The 21039-nt window shown below is 39.1% G+C and overlaps 1 protein-coding gene across 1 annotated transcript; it reads left to right on the top strand.

The window, feature by feature from the left end:
• Positions 1-6103: 6103 nt before the first annotated feature.
• FAM89A (family with sequence similarity 89 member A) lies at positions 6104-19909 on the top strand. Its single transcript, XM_058167040.1, has 2 exons — positions 6104-6621; positions 17888-19909. The coding sequence occupies exons 1-2, from the start codon at positions 6334-6336 to the stop codon at positions 18044-18046; spliced, it is 447 nt and encodes a 148-aa protein (XP_058023023.1). The 5' UTR covers positions 6104-6333; the 3' UTR covers positions 18047-19909.
• The last annotated feature ends 1130 nt before the right edge of the window (positions 19910-21039 follow it).

The raw sequence follows: 21039 nt of genomic DNA, 5'->3' as shown, positions 1-21039 counted from the left end.
ATGCCTTATAGAATAGAATTTTTTATTGGCCAAGTGTGATTGGACACACAAGGAATTTGTCTTGGTGCATATGCTCTCAGTGTACATAAAAGAAAAGATACGTTCATCAAGGTACAACATTTACAACACTTAATGATAGTCATAGGGTACAATAAGCAATCAGGAAATTTTACTGCAAAAGAGAGAGTCGGAAGTCAATGCTCTTTTTTCCTTTTTCCCAACCTTTCCTCATTTCTCTTCCCCCCTCCCCGCACTGCTTTCCTATTTACTTTGGTATTTTGTATCTTATCTTATAACCTAATAAAATGTTTAAAACTACAAAAAAAAAGAAGAAGAAGAAGAAAAAGAAGAAGGAAGAAAGGAAGGAAGGAAGGAAGGAAGGAAGGAAGGAAGGAAGGAAGGAAGGAAGGAAGGAAATCAGCTGGGGCAGGGGGGCAGAATAAGAGAACAGTACCTGAAAGCAGTTTATTTGAAAGTCCTCCTATATTAGTTTCACATGTGACAGTCTCCAGCTGCGTGCCATGATTCACAAAAAAGCAACCCAATCTGCATTGCTCTTGTAGAGCCTGCACTAGATTAGAAGAAATGCTGGCGCTGGGTGGAACACAATACATCCCAGCCACACCATCCTTTCGACCGTCAGGAGCCAACAAGAAATCTCCTTGCTCCTTTCTTCTTGTAACCAAGGAATAGTTCTAGATGAAAGAGTTAGGCTGCATCTACAAAAATGGCGCTTTGCAAAACTAAATGGTTGCGGGGGTGCGGGGGAAACTACCACAAAAATGTGAACCAAGGGCTGGATTTAAAAATAACCACTGTGTTTTGAGTCCTCCCACTTTATAAAAAAAATATAAAAAACTCCCACCTTTCAAAAGCAGTCATTGAGCACTTCTCTATCGCTGTTGTGCTGGCATGGAGTGGGGATGGATAAATATGATGTGACATGTATCTAAGGTAAACTGTATTCAGCTAAGATATTGCTCAACTTATAACCGAAATCGGGCCCAGAAAACTTGTTAAGAGGTATGGTCATTAAGTGAAGCATCATATGACTACCCCAATTTTAAAAATCTTTTTTTTTTTATCACAATCAGTATGAGACATCACATCAGTAGTGGGATTCAAATCCCAGCACTACTGGTTTGCTATTGGGCACATGCGCATACACTCGCTCACTTTGTGAGTGCGTGGCACTTCTGCGCATGTGCAAAGCATTTTTGATGACATCTGAGCGGGTTGGCGGAGCCTTCTACCACCGCCACTACCGGTTTGCCTGAACCGGGGCGAACTGGTAGCAACCCATCCCTGCATCACATGACCATGACTTGTGACCTCCAGCTAGCTTCGCTTGTCAGAAACCAGCTGCAAATGGCAATCAGGTGACCCTGGGCTACCAAGGGTTGCCAAGCAACCAAATTGCAGTATAGTGACTGCAGGGATGCTGCTACTGTTATATATAAGAGGACTGATGGTCTTTTTTTTTTTTTTAGCACCACGGTAATTTGGAACGGTTGTTAAATGGATAGTCATAAATTGAAAATTATCTGGACAAGTAGCCCTCATCTTAGGATCACAATTGGGAACAAAATTTACATTTTTAAGCAAGGCGGTTAAGAAAATCAGGTCCGGTTTTACGATGGTTGCTGTGGGTTGTTAAGCGAATCACTGCAGTGATTAAGTGAATCATGCAGTCATTAATTGATTCCAGCATTGATTCCGATTGCTGATAATCAATCCCAGATTATTTATATTACTTCCTCCACATTCCTCCACCTCCTTTTTTTTTATATTATACCAGCGTATTTCTAGAATTTTAGATGTTTGTTAGCCTATCTTCAGAGCTGCAGCTGTGCTGAAATATAAAATAAAACAACCCTCACCCATTGCTGATGTTTATGCTTTTTTTTCAGACTAGAAAATAGATTTCCTGGATTTGTATCTGTTTCCTATTATAAGATACCTAAGTTCATTACATGTCATCAAAACGCTGTTTCCTTTGCTTCCTTTGCTGGACACTGATACTGCTTCCTTTGAATGACTTCATCCATCGTAATTTCTGGTAGGAGTAGCTTTCTGAATTAAATCAGACTTGGTTCCTGCTAGAGTAAAACGATCCAGGCAACTTTCACTTATTAAAAATCAGTTCCTTGCCTGTAAGTACAAATATTACTATCAGTAAACAAAAGTAATCTGTAATTAAACCCAGGAAGTTTAAAAGCAAAGAAGCAGATGAAAGCAATTTAGGTCATCTGTAAATATTTACAGATCCCTCACATCCAGGACATAAACTGTTTCAACTCCTATCCTCAAAACGACGCTACAGAGCACTGCACACCAGAACAACTAGACACAAGAACAGTTTTTTCCCGAAGGCCATCACTCTGCTAAACAAATAATTCCCTCAACACTGTCAAACTATTTATTAAATCTGCACTACTATTAATCTTCTCATCGTTCCCATCACCAATCTCTTTCCACTTATGACTGTATGACTGTAACTTTGTTGCTGGCAATCCTTATGATTTATATTGATATATTGACCATCAATTGTGTTGTAAATGTTGTACCTTGATGAATGTATCTTTTCTTTTATGTACACTGAGAGCATATGCACCAAGACAAATTCCTTGTGTGTCCAATCATACTTGGCCAATAAAAAATTCAATTCAATTCTATTCTATTCTATTCTATTCTATTCTATTCTATTCTATTCTATTCTATTCTATTCTATTCTATTCTAAATAACGTCTTCCACAAGTTGAAAGAGTTGCAGATGCTTACCAATCTCCCTTTGTTTTTATTTTAAGCATTTATTTAAAGACATTTTTATTTCCACAAATTCAGATACCCACTAATCTGTTGCATTTGAGTATGCTAGGATCTGCTCTTTAAAAATAGTTTTTACTATTTTTTAATTGAGTAAAAATATGTATTGATTCTCATGCCATGCATCTCCAAGCATTGAACCAAGCTTTTGTGGCCATTAAAATACCATAAAAAGTATAAAACTGTAACATCTATAAACAGCACCATATGCAGTGAAACAATACCTAAATTAAATTACAAATACGTTTCAAGGCACCCACTCCCCTTCCCCATCTACTTTTTTTTCTAGGAAAATTTTCCATGTTTATAACACTTTATTTCTGGTCTTGCTCAAAACAATAAGTTAACTTTCTCCATGTTGAAATACTTTCTGGAACTATATATGAAGGAGAAAATCATGACCTGCTCAATAGTGGGTTTCAATTTAGCTTGCTACCAGTTCGCATGCGAGTGCATAGAAGCGTTTGAGTGGGTGGAGGGAGCATTCCCACCACTGCCACTACCGGTTCCTCCAATTCGGGGTGAACAATCCACCACTGGTCCTGCTGTGTTATACCATTCACCAAATTGAAATGCTGCTCGTACATTTTTTCCTGGGATAAACTACCCTACTCTGTTAATTGTTTTCCTCCCTTTTTGTCCAACTTTCTTCAGCATGACAATATCCTTTTTGAAGTGCAGGGACTTGAAGAGTTCTATGCTTGCACCAAATTTTTTTTTCCCATCCATCCGTCCATCCATCTATTTTTTCATCTATTTTATTATTCGTTTTTTAAAATAAGTTTGTGAACTGTCACAAGCAGAATTTAGACTCTCCTTCTTTCCTTTTTAAAGAAAAAATGGAAACCAGGTAGAAATATGCAATGATTGGCATCTGGTGGAGCTAACACAGACTTACCCTTTTTGACTGTATGGACAAATGGCTATTATCTTGACCTCTCTTTGTATATAATATATGTTTGCTAATCAAATGCACATTTATGTATTTATTTCATTTACATGAAATGCCCCATCCTCAAAGCTCTAAGCTGCTAAAAATTTAATCATAAGATGAAAGCCTCTATAACAAAGAAAAAAGAAAATACTTCAAACATCCATCAAAATACAAATTAAAAGGTAAAAGTGGGAACAACAAAAGTTGTGTGGTTGTGAACCTCATTTCCAATCAAAGCATCCCCTTGTCTTCACAGCTTTCCTAATGCCACTTTGCAACATGCTTTGAATAAATTGCTCTATTCATAAAATTATTTAGTTATGGGGAGTTAAATAATTCCTCCATTCATGCTTAATTCAAGGAAAGAACTAATATTAGGCCTTACCTCGACTTAGTAAATAAGCCTGTAGCTTCTTTAGCTTGTACTGTAGCTTTGGTCTAGAATTTTAAATTTTAATTTGGTTTTAATGGGGTTTTATTATTTTTATTGCAATTTTTAACATTCGGCCTTATTTAATAAGTTTTTTAAGCTGGTGTTTTATTCTGTATTTATATGCATGTTTTATTAGGCTGTAAACCGCCCTGAGTCCCCTGGGAGATAGGGCGGTATATAAATGTGATTAAATAAATAAATAAAATAAATAAATAAAAGTATAAATGCAATTTTAAAGCTGCCTGTGTCTCTTGGGTGGAAGCATCTAGCCAACCTTCTGGCTTCACTTGTTAAGCAGGGTGGGGTCTGAGTTAATACTGGATTGAGAAATCACTAAGGAATCACAGTCTGTAGGCTAGAATAGAAAATAATTTTTCAAAACACAGAGTACTGGATGACGTGAGTGGCAAACCACTTCTGTAGCATTGTTATGAAGAGCAAGATGCATCCATATAGTCCAGTTTAGAGAATCTTTATCTATTCAGAAATAAGCCCCATTGCATTCACTTTGGCCTATTGTCAGGTCAGTATACATAGGCCACATTCAGATATACACATACACACACACACACACACACACAATTATATATATAAGCTAATCCTCTTAATTTGCATATTTTGCATTTTCAAAATTACTTATTCACTCAAATTTATTTGTAATCCCAAATTCAATGTTTGTGGTGCTTTCACGATTATTCATGGACATCTGCAGAAGAGGAAAACATTTGGGTTGCCTGATGCACACATTCCCAGCTGAGGTCGAAGAAGGCGATGCTCTACCTTGTTTCAGTTCTTTCCCCAAGGAGCAATGATTCAGTATTCGCTAATTCACTGTTTGTGGCATCTTTCTAAAACATCATTACAATGAATACCATGAATCCATTGTATCTGTGTCCATCTTTCAGTTAGTTGTTTAAATGCCTGACAATTTTCCCAACGAGTCCTGCAGTTTGCCTGGCAAGATTTCAGAAGTGCTTTGCTCTTGCCTGCTTCCAAGGGCAGAGACAGAGTGACTGGCCCAAGGCCACCCAGCTGACTTTGCAGCCTCTTAACCTCTACACGAATCTAGCTCTCTCTTACAATTATTGCTGTGGTTCCTTATTTCTCCAAGTTGGAAAAATGGAGAGGAGTTTTGGAAAAGAATCCAGGCTCCAGATTTTCTCCTCCTCCATCCAAAAACCAGGTGACGGATAGATTGCATGGAGAAAGTCTAGCTACACGGCAGGGGTGGGTTCCACTTACCTTCACTACCGGTTCGCAACGGGAGCACCCGCATGCCTGCGCATGCACAGAGCGTCCGTGATGACATCCAGGTGAGTGGGCAGAGCCTCCCACCGCCGTTACTACCGGTTCGCAAGACCGAACTGGTAGCAACCCACTACTGCTACACGGTCGCTAAAGAGTCGACACCAACTGGAAGGTAGCCCTCGACTTTCAACAGTTCATTTAGTGACTGTTTAAAGTTACAACGGAACTGAAAAACATGATTTATGACCGTTTTTCACAGTTGCAACCTTTGCAGCATCCCCATGATCACGTGATCAAAGTTCAGATGCTTGGCCACTGGTTCATACTTATGACCGTTGCAAGGTCACGCGATCACTTTTTTTGCAACCTTCTGACAAGCAAAGCCAATGGGGAAGCCAGATTCCCTTCACAACCGGGTTACTAACTTATCAGTTGCAGCGACTCACTTAACAACTGTGGCCAGAAATGTCATAAAACGGGACAACACTCACTCAACAATTTCTTATGGTACTTAACATAAATTTTGGGCTCCGTTGTGGCCGTAAGTCGAGGACTACCGGCTATCTTGTTTCAGCTCTTTGAACCACCCGCTGCCTCTCTGACTTTGCTGGGTGGAACCCGCAAGAGGACAGCTGAGCGGTACCAGATAACGCCTTCCATTTCGGCCGCTCCTCCTTCCCGCTCGCTCTTCGTTTCCTTTCAGGGCCGGTCCTGAAAGCAAAGGCCCGGAGAGGGCGGGGCGGGCTGAGGCGAGGCCGGCCAAAGGGGGCGGGCCCGAGCCGGACAGAAAGAGGCTTTTCTCAATGCAGGCTGGAGGAGAGGCGGCGCGGTGTTGTTTTGTCGCCGCGGATTAAGTCGGCTTGCCTTGGAGCCGACGTTTCCTCCGAGCACCATGAGCGCGTCGGGGCTGCCTTGGAGCATCGACAGCGGCGGGTCGGGGCTGCCTCCGCTGCCCAAAAGCCTGAGCGGCTTATTGAATTCTTCTTCCAGCGGAGGCGCCCCTGGCGGAGCCGGGGGGCGCTGGAGGGACCTGGAGCGGCTCTACGCGCAGAAGTCTCGCATTCAGGACGAGCTGAGCCGGAGAGGTAGCGGCGGCGGCGGCGGAGGGGGGCGAGGATCTCCTCGCCCTCCGAAGCCCCCTAACCTCGACGCCGCCTTGGCCCTGCTCCGTAAAGAGATGGTGAGTAGGCGGGCGGCGGCGGCGGCTGCCAAGACCGCCCCGGGAGCTGCTGGGGCGCACCGCCGCGAAGAAGCGGCGCATTCCTGGGCCAGAAAAAAAATGTGTCCTTGGAACATTTTTGGATTTTTTCCCCCCTCTCTCCCCTCTGCGTGTGCTTTCACGAAATGCTGTGCACCGAAACTCGTGCCAGGGTTTAATTTATCACACACACACACACACACCGAAGGCAATGCCAGCCTTGGGTTTTAAGCGAGTGAGAATCGAGGAGAAGAAAAATCAGGGCAATTCAGCCTCTTTTTTTTCCCCGGACGGCTCCCGTGAGGGCAGCCCTGGATATTCGCGGCTGGCACCTCGTTTGCTGCTCCGTGGAAAGTGTCGCCGGCACGAAACGCGTGGCCGAATAAACAAGTCGGTTGCAACTCGTCTCCCAAAACTTTTTTTTTTAAATAAAACCCAACACAGTCGCTACACCTCAAGCGTGTATCTGACACGTTAGAAGCGATATATTCTCCAGCCCCGGGGCGCTCTGATGATATATTCCTGGAAAATTGCCTTTTTCGATCTTCAAAGCCAGAAGGGTGGTTTCTTGGAAACTTTTGTGGGAGTTTCAAGGCGCAGATTCTCTGAATGTGAGATGCTTCCTGAAATTTTAAAAGTCAGGCTAGCTAGGAAAACCCTCCCCGTTTAATAATGCTGCAGTTTGCATATTGGGCAGCATAGCAGTGAAAAAAGAGAAGAGGTGGGACGTTGCAAGCTCCAGTCACGTTTCTTCGAGTTTACCTTGGCACAAGAGTGCGGGGAAGGGAGGTAGATATATTACAAGACAGGCTGCTTCAGAATTTACTCAGAAAGTAGATGGAGCCCTTTCATTCTTGAAATGCATTACAGGATATAAATACTTGATGGGTTTTAACAATAGCCAGCCCTCTATTTTCTATCGAAATAATTTAATTAAGCTAAACAATGCCCTGGTTGTGGAGATTCTTCTCCAGCAGGGTTACATTATTATTACTTTGCTGTCTTCTAAAAATTTAAGATCCTTTTGTAATCCTGCCTTTATTATTATAAATAACTCAAGATGTCAAATACATCTACTACCCCTTTCTTCTCCCATTCCCCCCCACCCCCAAACAACCCTGTGAGTAATTCTCTCCAGGCTGAGAGAGAGTACTGGTAATTGGCCCCAAGTTACCCAGCTGGCTTTCATGGCTAAGACTGCAATAGAACCAAGAAACTAGGTTCTTGGTTTTTAGCCTGGTGCTTTAATCACTAGACCAAACTGGTTCTTTTAAATCAAATTTGTTGAGCTTGTTTGTGTTAATCTTGGATGTGATAGGCTTTCCTTTTACTTCTTTTTTTCCTCACCTCTAAGATGGAAATGATTATAAACTGCTTTAGAGCAGTCAATTCCTGGCTGGAGAATTGTGGGAGTTGACCATCCACCCATTTTAAAGTTGCTACAGCTAAAAAAATGCTGCTTTAGATCAAGAAACAAAGACTCTAAACTTTTGAAAAGTTTAAGCAAAAGTTACTTAAACAACATTAACAATTAGGGTCAGACTTGGAAAATTACTTGGCTGTACAGAAGGAGTTTAATTGTTCTGTGAAGTTAAAAAAGAACACGCTAAATTAACTTGAATATCCCATCAGAAATTATTTTAACAAATCACCCTTCAGAGATATAAGAGTCTTGGCAGGAGAACAGAAGCTGCTGTTGGAAAAACGCAAGCCAAAGGCTCCTTGAGTCTGTGGAACTGGTTGTACTATTCTCTAGCCTGTGGTAGTTACTTAGGTAGTTATTATCACCTCTAAAAACAAACCAGGGATAGTGAATGTAGTGTTCTGCCTAGAGTTCAAAGAAAGTAAAAACCTAATGCAAGAATCTCAGCAGGATGGAAAATCTTAGGTTTCTGTTGTCATGTAAAAGATGTTTGGACAAGACATCCTTTCATTTTGACTCCCTGTTGTTTTCTTCTCCCATTCTCCAACATTCACTCTTTTTTCTAAATAGGAAACAGGAAACTAAATAGGAAATTTGAAAGCTTTTTTCCTCCTAAAACAAAGGAATGTAATGTTTATCTATCAGTTTCTCTATTCTGTTCCAATTGGAATTCATTTTTCATCCTGTCTTCTTCCTCAGTGGTGTTAGTTTCTTATTGTGCATAGGCAATCTGCCTTTCCTGTCTTCAGATTTTGAATTAGAATTATTTTATTTTGCTTTGGAAAATGGAATGTGACTTCATGGACATCTTTGATTCTGTCTTTTGAAGTGTGGTGTATTGGCTTTATGCAGGAATGGTCCCTGGGCTGAATGCCGACTCCTGACAGCTGTAAATTAACATTGGTTTTCAAACAAGCAGTCAGTTTACAGACTAAAATATTAAGGAGTATGCCATATTTCAAAGCTAAGACGTGGTGGAAGACAGGGCTAATTGATTTAATTCTGAATCACAACCCTGCTTTTCCGTTTGGCTGAAATTGAACCTCAATAACAATGAATTGTTCTATTGTCATGAAATAAAACCTTCAACATTCTAGTCTAAAACATTTTCTGTGTTTTAAATTTGTGGCTTTAACAAAAGGGAAGTTCCAAAGTAAACAAGTTTTCCTCTTACAGTGAAGTGAAATAGGATTTAATTATTAGGTACCTGTACTTACAGCCTTTGTGTTGGATCTATGACATGAAATTCCTAAAGGCAACAGTGATTTATTCCTGCCTGGCACACCTCTGATTAAGCAGTTTTCTTTCTTAGTCATTACTACTCCCTCCCATAGACTGATATATGTCCCTACATAAATATGCACCATTCATTATCATTTTAAATCTAGCTAGCTCAAAATGTGATTAAAAGGCATTTTCTCTTTGTAATATTTGTGGCGTGGTGCTGTCAGCCCCGAAATGGAAGCTTCTGGAAATATAATCTGAACACATCATGATGTAGTGGAATGAAAGAAGTGGCAGAACTAATACATACTTTCTCCCTAGTAAAATCCACCCTCATAGCAAATCTGTCAAAACTCGCCAGTCATGGTCAAAGTACTAGAGACTTCTTCAATTTCAATTTCAATAATAGGAGAAATATGCCTTAGACTTCACACTACTTGTATACTCAGACAGTAATTGATATAGACCAGCTTTACGACCAGCAGAAGCTGATGGTACCATGGGATCCCTACAAGTGTGAATCTGGGCTGCATCGCCCTTATATCATACCCACAGCTAGTTGGTCTGCTGCCAACTAGCTTTGAAACAGGAAAACTATACAGGACAGAAAGGATGGGCATTTCCAGGTGATAACCTAGTCTCACTTGAGAAATGGTGTGCATGAAGATCCTATGACATTTCATGGGTGAAAGATCACATCCAGTGCCTTCCAAGAAGGAAATATCTTTTTTATATGGCAGGGAACTTGGAACACAGGCCAATTCTAACTCTGGTTTGATAAAAACAACAACAACACCGAACTCTCTGATTTCTCTTAATAACTCAGCAGGAAAGGTCACTAAGATGGAAGAGAGAAAAAAAGAAACTGGAGTTGGGACAATCAAGTCCCATTATGAGGAATTTCAGAATTATGGCACTCATATCTTGAGGGGTACAAGAAAAAAGTGGGAGAAGACAACCTAAAACTCAGCCCCAGAGCAGATATTCCATGATACATGATGGCTACTTCATATGAGATAGCTAATAAGTAAACAATCATTTTTTATATAAGATTGTAAAACCTGTAAATTATGTGCCCTAAACGTAAAGGTTTCCCTCGCACATGTGCTATTCATTCCTGACTCTAGGGGGCAGTGCTCATCTCCATTTCAAAGCCAAAGAGCCAGCGCTGTCCGAAGACGTCTCCATGGTCATGTGGCCGACATGACTAAACGCCAAAGGCGCACTGAACGCTGTTACCTTCCCACCAAAGGTGGACCCTATTTTTCTACTTGCATTTTTTACGTGCTTTTGAACTGCTAGGTTGGCAGAAGCTGGGACAAGTAACTGGAGCTCACCCTATTACGCGGCACTAGGGATTTGAACCACTGAACTGCCGATCTTTTGACTGACAAGCTCAGCTTCTTAGCCACTGTGTCCCTATACATGTGTATGAATGTACGTGGCCTAGTGTGTGTTTTAATATATAAAAAGCTCAGATCTTATCCAACATCTCAAGTTCAGATCTTGTCCAAAATCTGAATGCCACCAAAAGTCACATGTACAAGAATTATAAGTCCCCGAGGCAGGGGTCCCCAACCCCCGGTCCGTAGACCTGCACCGTCCATGGTATGTCAGCAACTGGGCCGCACAAACAAGCAAAGCCCCATCCGTGGGATGCAGGCAGCATGCAAAGCCCTCCCTCTGGTCTCTAGAAGAATCTTTCTTCACCGAACCGTTCCCTGGTGCCCAAAAGATTGGGGGCCTCTGCCCTAGGGAGAATGCATTGTAGGAGGAGAAATATGTCAGTGATGTTACCTCAGTTTAATACTACATGCTTCAGGTGAAGTGAACTACAGTTCACACATGTTTAGGCCTTTCAGTAAAATGTATTACCGTGAAAATCAGAATAATCAAATCATATTCCTTCTGATTTCAAGAAATGAAGTTTTCTCTTGTTGTACACTGGGATACCACTTACTAAGCAGATGGGAGCACCTAGAAGATCTAGGTTTACCTCTAAAACAGCTAAGCAAGATCAGGCATGGTTTGTTTTTGGATAGGAGGCCACCAGAATATTTTTACGCATTTAGACAATGTGTGAAGTAAAGGCAAAATGGTGACAATGTCAAATCACTTTTGTATTGTGACCAAGTGTTAGCATGACTAAAGGCAATATTTACATTTTTCTTGAGAAAGTGCTAATTTTCTTCTTTTCCCACTTAGAGAAAAGGAGTTAAAATTCCTCTTGGGTGGGAAAATTTGCCTTGATGTACAGTACAAACTGAAGTGAGACACTGACAGAGTGCTACTAGGAAAATTCAATAAAAATTCAAAGTTTAAAGCCTTCTTTCAAAAATTGAAAATACAATTCTACGATAGACAATAGCAAAATTGATTTATGTACTGTTTCCCCAAAAATAAGAACCTGTGTTATGTTTTTTTGAACCCTGAAATAAGCACTTGGCTTTATTGCCATGCATTCAAAAGCCCTATTTGGCTTATTATCAGGTGATGTCTTATTTTGGGGGAAATGGGGTTTGTGCAAGCAAAGGTGGGGAAACTCTATTCTAGAGCTTAAGATCATGAAGTCCTCCTTCCAAATTTATACAAAAACAAATAAATCCACCAATCAAGAATACACCCTCAGCAATATGCGGTGAAGATGAAGAACGATGTGAATGGATTACAGGTAGTCCTCAATTTACAGTGTTTAGTGATTGTTTGAAGTGGCACTAAAAAAAGTGACTTATGACCAGTCCTTACAATTACAACTGTTGCAGCACCTCAGGGTCATATGATCAAACTTGAGGCCCTTGGCAACCAGCATGTATTTATGATGGTTGTGGCATCCCAGGGTCCCAGTCACTAACTGAATTTTTCAGTCAACCTCCAATAGCCTAATCAGTGGGGGAAGCTGGATTTGCTTAAAGACCATGTGACTCACTTAACGACTGCAGTGATTTGCTTAATAACTGTGGCAAAAGGTCATAAAATTGTGCACGACCGCTTGGCAACTGTCTTGCTTAGCAACAGAAATTCTGGTTCCAATTGTGATCGTTAAGTCAAGGACCACCTGCAGATTTGACAGAGTGCCCAAATATTTATAGACTGAAATTCATCTGATACTGAAGATGAATCAAACTATATATAAGATGATGGAGTTTGTACTATCTGTGGTTTTTAAACAGATAACCAAAACAGCAATAACTGGAAAAGATAATTTATATTCCAATATATAAAAAGATCAGTGCTAAATAATGCTCTATTTAATACTGCACATATCAATACTAGTAAGACAGTACTGTACATGAGGTGTTGCCATCTAGACTTTAACCATACAGAGAATGACAACTGCCAGATGTACACAATGGATTCAAAATAGGCAACTGAGATCGCATTGCTAATATCCAGTGAATAATGGAAAACGAAAGAGAGTTGCAAAAATATGTCTGTTTTATTTAAGATTTTTATTTCTGTAGATTCTATTCTAACCGTGATTCCTGATAATTTTTAATTGGCAATTGAGGTGGCTGAATTTACCATGTTGTTAAGAGTATCCACAAGAGCACTTGTGCACTTGGTAAATTGCCTATTAAAGATGATCAGGAAACACATTTAAGATAGAATACAGATAGTGCTCAGGTTATGATGCAATTGGGACTGGAATTTCTGTCACTAAATGATGCAATCCTAAAGTGCGATGACACATGGCCACATTGCTTATCAACAGCAATCTCGGCAGTCCTTGTTGCCATTGTTAAGTGAGGATTGTAGATCATTAAGCAAGCACCTCACATGGCCACAACATGGGAAGCGATACCAAAATTGCTCCAAGCATGCAGGCTGTTGGGCAAAGCTGTGAGGAGTTAGGCAAGAGCCACAGGTGAGTGCTACAGAGTGCGGGCATGTGGGCGCTGTGAGTAGACACTGCAGAACATAAGATCCCTGTGCCACCCAGCAGTTCCTTGGAAGAAAAAGCAGTGGGAATGGGGAGTGACTTGCAACCTCTTGCCCGCTTCCCCATTGACTCTGCTTGTGGGGAGCTGGCAGGGAAGGCCAGAAATGGTGATCAGGTGACCAAAGAACACTGCAGTTGTTGTAATTGTAAGACAGTTGTCAAGGGTCCAAATTGTGATTGTGGGAACACTGCGATGACCGCAACTTCTACGACTGATTGTAAGTCCCCCCTCATTTAGCATTGTCATAAAGACTATGATAAATCTGGAAAAATATTGAAGTGTAAAGAATCCTGACTTCAAAAGTATATTTTGTCAGGGCTACAGCATTAACATTCAGTTGTGAAAGTGGGATCATTAGAAAGTCTGAATAAAGGTAAATTGAGGACTATGCATTGTGGGGAAGATAAGGTAGCTGATAGCTGCAAGAAGAAGAAAAATCATCCAATCCTAGATGAACTTAAGTTAGACTGCAGAACACAAACACTAATAATGAGACTAAAGCTTACATACTTTGAACACTTAATGTAAATGCAAGAGTATTTGGAGAAGATTCATTTGCTCGGAAAAATCAGATCCTTTGAAGAAGCTGACAGCAGATAAGGTGGCCAGATGTTATCTCTGATGACCCAAGCATGACCATACAAAAGTTTGAAGAGCTAAAGTTATACAATGACTGAATAACAAAAAGCAACTTGTATCAGCCAATTGTTTTGTGCTACAAATACCTTAGTCAATAGTCAGATACTCTGGAAATTGCAATCCAAAACAACTGGAATAAATAAATTGCCTATCTCTCATTGAAGATATATTTACTCAACAGAGTTTTACATTGTGCTGGAGATAATATCTTTAACTGGCAGCAATTAAAGCCAAAAACAAATATTTGTGTTTTCTATTCCTTCTCCTCAATGCAGTCACTGAAGCTATTTGCTCAGATGCAAATTACCCCCAAAACAGTCATTTTTAATAAGCCTTCAAAAAAGGAGGAGACTGAGATGTGCTATGAAAAAAAAGCTAAGCATTCTTTTCCTCATAGCATTGTCCTGATTTTAGTGGACAGCTGGGGAAGTTTGTGATGTTATTGCTACTATTACTATATTACTATAGTGGGCATATCATATAGCATGCAAATAGACTTTCTTCAGAATCTTGTTTACTGGGATACATTTTCTCTTTGCTTTGCCTAATGGATACCTGTCTATATTATAATAAGTTTTACTACATCAAGACTAGACATTCAAGTTAATTTTAACATTGCCTTGTAATTATTTATTTTGATTAACAAATGAAGTCATATTTTGGTCCACCTAAAAGCAGGAAAACAGTGGTAATAACCTGGAAGTAGTATAACACTGCTTTATTGGGGGGGGGGAGGTTTGCAAGTAAAATAATCTTGGAATTTGTAGTGTGTAAATTTAAATGCAACAGAGAAATATTCTGTTTTCTTCCTCTTTGCTTCAGAAGTTTGCAAAGATGAGCAATTGCCTAAAAGGTAGGAGAGAATGGAATATATTCTCCCTTATCTTTCCTCTTATTACCGTTCATTTCATAAGCTGATTTTTAGAATAGTTAAAAGAGTCTTTGTGGGATACAGGTAAAAAACACACAGTTAAGAATAATATATATCACCTAAGCTATGGCAGCTCTGGAATTCATGGTGATCTTATGTTACAGAATAACAGAGTTGGATGGGACCTTGGAGGTCTTCTAGTCCAACCCCCTGCTCAAGCAAAAGAAATATTCATGCTATACTTTAGATAAGATCTACTTCTTCCTTTCACATGCACAGTCCTTCATTGAGGTAATTTCTCTGCAGACAGTAAGGAGCAAAGTAACATGCAAGTCAGACTTGTATCTAAAGACTATAAATGCAACAGACTTCAGTTATACCCTGCATTTTCTTAAATTATTAAATTTCCAGCATGGAAATGGTCAAAAGATTCAGGCCATGTTCTTCCTAAATTCTTTTTTTTTAAAAGGCAGCTAGTCCTCATCTGGCCTGTGAAATCATCTAAATGTGAGAAATAGTTTAATAATTGGAACATAAACCAACATTGTAGAGAGCCACTTTATCAATCTAAATGTTCTTTAAGGATCAAGCTAAATTGGATTAGATTTGCTACTTGTGCTGATTTAATGAAAAATGGATTGGATTTTATCTGTCATGGTCACTTTCATTTGTATTTCCTCCAGTTCTTATTTATTTTAATCCTGCCTTTATTATTTTTATAAATAATTCAAGGTGGTGAACATATCTAATATTCCTTCCTTCTATTTTCCCCATAACAACCACCTGGTGAGGTGAGGTGAGCTGGGTGGGCTGAGAGAGAATGACTGGCCCAAAGTCACCAAGTTGGGTTTCATGGATAAAGCAGAACTAGAACTCAATGTCTCAGTTTTTAGCCTGATGCCTTAATCACATTAGACCAAACAGGCTCCCTGTAGTTTTTTCCAAAATCATCTCTTGCTTTCTGCATAAAGTTCAGTCTGAATCTTTGTCTATAAAAGTAAAAACCATCCCTTTCAATTTATCTCATCTAATTGGAATGTTCTTCTGTTTAGAAAAATAATCTTTTCACTTACATAGTATTCTTACTGGAATTTTCTTAAGTACTGTTTCATTTGTATTATCAATTTGCAATATGGTATTAAAATATTGCTGTAAAACGTGATCTCTGGTCTTATTCCTGGCCGAGTGCCCAAGGATGTCCCTTGGAACAATTTATAATTTTGCAAAACTTTTATTAATCTTACAAACTGTCAGCTTTGGAAGCCATACTAGGCTGAAGGCTTCCACACGCTGCCACTTTCGCCTCTGTGGGAAAGGAGGGGAGGAGGGTGGTAGTACAAGGGATGATTAGACAAAACAACATTCTTCCTGCCAGTCAAGGTCAGGCTAGGTTCGCATCTGGAGAAGGAGTGGCTGGAGTGATGCTTCGACATGGGATGGTTGAGGATTGGAACATGTGACCAGCAGAGGGGTCATGAGGGTGGAGATCTTGGAGTTTGTATTACTGAGGGAGGAACCAGAATCCCCAGTTTCAGTTTTCATCCAACTGTGCCAGTTTACCTATGCTAGTAAAAGAACTTTGACAGATGTTGGCTTCGGAGTCTTTTCTGCAGGAGGGGTTTTCTGGAACGCTGACACAAACTTTATCAGTCTCTGTGTTAATGTTATCTTCCTCCCAAGCCTGGAAGTTAGACCAATTTAACAATCTTTTTACTAATATCTTCTCCATGGCCTTCTGGAATTGCTCTAAATTTTAAATAAAGTTATTTTTGTCTCAGTTCTCTCCAATAATGCCAAATCCTTTTCCGTCTCTTTATTTATAACTTATGCCTTACTTTCCCAAACTTCCATTTTATCAATAATTTAATTCTCTAGGCATGTCCCCAAAGATTCTACAATCTTCTTAACTTCTTTTGCATTTTTTTTATTCCTCCAAATTCTTCTTCCTTTTTTTAAAAGCATCCAAACCATTTGCAACCATTACAACAATCTTCTTGCCAATTTCCTCAAAACATTTTCTGCAATAAATCTGGTTAAATGTCCTCATCTGTAAATTGCTCTAGTGAACCTTCCCCATCTTTCTCCTAAATTGACAGCTTTTCTTGTAGTTGCCTTTATGAGAAAGTAAGTCGATTACTTTTGTAAAAGTAAAAGGCAGGTTTCTTCCCCCCCCTCCCCATTTTGCTTTTCTCTGTCTTTAGTACTTTAGTCTTAGCTTTCCATAGTTACAATTGCAATTTTGCTCATATTATTACTTTCTTTGATAAAATCTACCAGTTACTTACTGTCACTTACACTGAGAGCTTTTGCAATTCCTTGTGTGTCTAATCACACTTGGCCAATAAAGTTATTCTATTCTACCGTGTTTCCCCCAAAATAAGACCGGGTCTTATATTAATTTTTGCTCCAAAAGAGCATTATGGCTTTATTTTCAGGTTAGGTCTTATTTTGGGGGAAATATAGTACTAAATGCCTCTGTCTGGCTGACGATCTTAACTGGGGCTTATTTTTGGGGTAGGGCTTATATTACCAGCATCCTGAAAAATCATGCTAGGGCTTATTTTCCGGTTGGGTCTTATTTTCAGGAAAACAGGGTATTCTATTCTATTCTATTCTATTCCATTCCATTCCATTCCATTCCATTCCATTCCATTCCACTCCACTTAATCATCATTCTCTCAAATGTCTGGTCTATTACTCTAATTTTGCTATTTTGAAGGCCCTTTCATTGGATTTTTTTTTAAAAAAATAAACACACTCTCCTTTATCCATTTAAAATTTTCTTTGCTCAAAATATTAGGTTCTTTATGTTTAAATTAAAGACTTTCAAAGTAGCCTTTTTTTCTCTCTGCTTAATTTTAGAAAGAAGTTGCTTGCTTTGATTTTCACTGCTGTTTGGAGTATCTGTCTTTAGTTGTGAATGAGTTAAATCTGAAGGTATTTAAGAAAGTGAGGCTTTGCCCAGTCAAAAATGTCTGGCAAATGTCCAAATACCGTAGTTCAGTCTTCCTGTATAATAGACAGGCATACTGTTTTTCTTAAAAAAAAAATTTCTGAGGATAAAATCATTGTGGTAGAAAAAATATGGACAGCCAACATCTTATAGATAAAATCAAGCATAATATTAACATGTGTTTTCTTTCTTACTAGGTTGGCCTCCGGCAGCTGGATATGTCATTACTGTGTCAACTCTACTCTCTTTATGAGTCAATTCAGGAATATAAAGGTGCCTGCCAAGCAGTATCAAGTGCAGACTGTGCATATGCACTGGAAAATGGCTTTTTTGATGAGGAAGAGGAATTTTTTTAAAAAGAATATTTCTTAGGAAAGCCTTTTTTTTTTTTTTTTTGGAGTGCAGCTGGAGTTGGCAGTAAAGAGATGAGCAGTGTTTAATTGGAACTCAAAGTACATTCTTCCTTCTGCTCAAGAAGAATTGCTCCATTTATTTCTGGTGTGCAGTTTAACCCAGGTTACACATTATGTAAATCCTGCTCTAGGAAAATAATGTGCAATGAATTTTGAAGCCTCCCAAAGCATGCTTGACAGGTCACGTCAGTGTAATTTGTGCACGGGGTGTTTCTAGACGGCAGATGTTGAAAGCTATCTTTTTATAAGCAGAAGTGTGTCACTGTACATGAAATCCGCTTCATCTCAAATATTCTGACATGTAAAGTATAGTTATATAGTTTGTGTGTTTGTAATCACTGAATAGATCCCATTATCATAAACAACATCTTTTAAAAGCCTCTGATCTGAGGGATTGGAGTTTTTCCAGTTCTATACACCATAAAGGATGAATTCTGTAATTCAGGGGTCTCCAACCTTGGCAACTTTAAGACTTCTGGATTTCAACTCTCAGAATTCCTCAGCCAGCGAAGCTGAAGTCCACAAGTCTTAAAGTTGCCAAGGTTGGAGACCCCTGAAACTTTAAACTACTTCCAAAGTTTTTACTTGGGTTAATGATCCAATTCCCTTTCTTTCTTCCTAATGTCAGAATGACTTTTATTTAAACCAATGTAATAAAATTGTGTAATTGTTACCCTCTTTTTTTCCCCTCAAATGCAATAAGAACAAATCAAAGCAGCTCATTGTACACCTTGCAGCTCCATTAGCTTCCATAACTGCAATTTAGTTGTTCATTATCCAGTTAGTAATTTAAGTTTAACATACAGCATCATTTGTAATACTAAAATGTTTGAAAGACAAATGGTCAATTTGTTTCTTATGGTCCAAAAAGACCTTTTTAGGGGTTTTTTGTACTATAACAAATGAATGTTTAAACTGGAACTGTAATTTGTTTAGCTTTCTCATGGACATGTAATTTAGCGCTTGGAGGTAGCCAAGGAAAGTTGCATGGCTGCCTTGGTGGACTAAAATGAATTCAGAAACCCACAGCCTACCTCACATGATGAAGTTATAGGAACCCCAAGCAGAAGATGGAAACCTGTGAACTGGTCTTTTGCTTAATGGTCAGAACCTGATTGGTCTCAGCTTCCTGGAATACTTCCATAAATTATATATGCATCAGAAAAATCTTTTCAACCTCAAAGGGAAAAGTGAGATGACAAATAACAAATCTTCAACTTTGTGTCCAAAGGGAACAACAAAATGTGTAAAAAGGACAATCACATCCTTACACTTATTGTAGCAGCTTCTATAATCTATTGTGTTGTTGTATTGTACAATACGTCCATCCCTGTTTATGAGATCCTGCCAGGTTTGTCACCAAATAGTTCTGTTCTCCTGCACATTGAAATCTCTGCTTTCAAAATCTAAGGAATCCAACTGAGCACACCCACACACAGACAAAAAGAATTGGCCTATTGGGGAAATGGATGGCATATAAATATAATATATAAATAAAGAATAATAGCCTAGCAAGCAACCCAACCCACTCAACTCTTTTTGGAACTTTTTGGGTTTTTTTGTTTTTTTTTACTAGCCTTATTTTTTGTGCTGATTGACTCCATCAATAAAGTTGGGGAAATTGGAGACTATACCCTTGTTGCTGAAATTAATTATTTAGCGTATGATGACTGAAATAAATGATACATTGGTTCTCTAGATTACCTATGGGTTGGCTTCCACTAAAATCAGTAGACAAAACATATCCAATTTAGGCTGAAACCAACCAATGTAATAAGGATTCAAATAAACATGTTATCCTCCAGAGATTGATGAATTATAATCCTTATCATGCTCAGTATTGAGAATGTTGGGCAAGTATGTGGAAAGTATAGATCTGCAACTTGCGACAGGCTGTGTATCTACCCTGGCAAATATGTTCTATACTCGTGGCCTTGATTCATAACATGTAAAGGTAAGAGTTCAGAGACTCTTCATTTAGGACCCTTTGTTACCAATGAAATACTGTAGTTCTTGGTCCATAAGACAGCAGTTAGAAAATAAAGTTTCCACACCAATGCTTTGGGATACATTGGTTTAAGAGGGAGAATAGTTCATTGACAGAATTATTGTAACCCTGTTCCTGTTTTTTAACGTTAAAAAAACAAAGACTTGCACATGGGGGGAAAAATCACTTTTGATTTTGGCAGATGCTGAGAGTTTGATATTTATCTGTTTTTAAGGAGCAATTATACCAGTTACACAGACTTAAAAGGCCTGATGATGTCTTCATTTGTTAGAATAGAATAGTTATCCCAAACCTAAACCACTCTCGGGATACATATTCTAGAAACTAGCCAATGTAGTCAAAGGCCTGGGAATTCTGGAAACTAGAGAAGCCAGGGTGGGAAGATAGTGTCAGAACAATACACAAAACACATCATGTTGTTTTAAAAGTTGCTCAGCCTTTACATAAAAGATGTGCACAAATGAGGCTTAAGAGAAGAATGGCAATGCAGTAATTCTACAGGAACTGCTTGTTCTCTCACAACTAAAGGGGGATGTAAAGTGAAGAGGATACCTTAAAAATCACTGATACGTATTCTAAAAGTGTAGTCTCAAATGCTGAACCTTGTTTATTGTCTTTGATCAAGAAGCTGATATTTGCCTGCACTGCAAATAGTCCTCAAATTACAATCACAACTGAGCCCAAAATTTCCATTGCTAAAAGACAAAATGTTGCCTCATTTTTACAACCTTTCTTGCCACAGTTAAATAAATCACTGCAGTTATTAAGTTAGTAACATGGTTGTTAAATGATCTGGCTTTGTCACTCTACTTGTCAGAAGCTCACAAAAGGTTATCTCGGGACCATCAAAAATGCATGCCAGTTGCCAAGCACGCAAAATTTGATCACATAATCATGGGGTGGCTGCAGCGGTTGGGTGAAAAATGTC

This window comes from Ahaetulla prasina, chromosome 1 (genome assembly GCF_028640845.1).
Source record: "Ahaetulla prasina isolate Xishuangbanna chromosome 1, ASM2864084v1, whole genome shotgun sequence".
NCBI lineage: Eukaryota > Metazoa > Chordata > Lepidosauria > Squamata > Colubridae > Ahaetulla > Ahaetulla prasina.
Note: the sequence above shows the minus strand (reverse complement) of the source record. Positions and strands in the feature narration are given on the sequence as shown.

Coding starts and splice junctions, on each gene's coding strand:
- FAM89A (XM_058167040.1), top strand. CDS start 6,334: ATGAGCGCGTCGGGGCTGCCTTGGAGCATCGACAGCGGCGGGTCGGGG. Junction 6,622..17,887: donor CCCTGCTCCGTAAAGAGATG/GTGAGTAGGCGG, acceptor CTTTCTTACTAG/GTTGGCCTCCGGCAGCTGGA.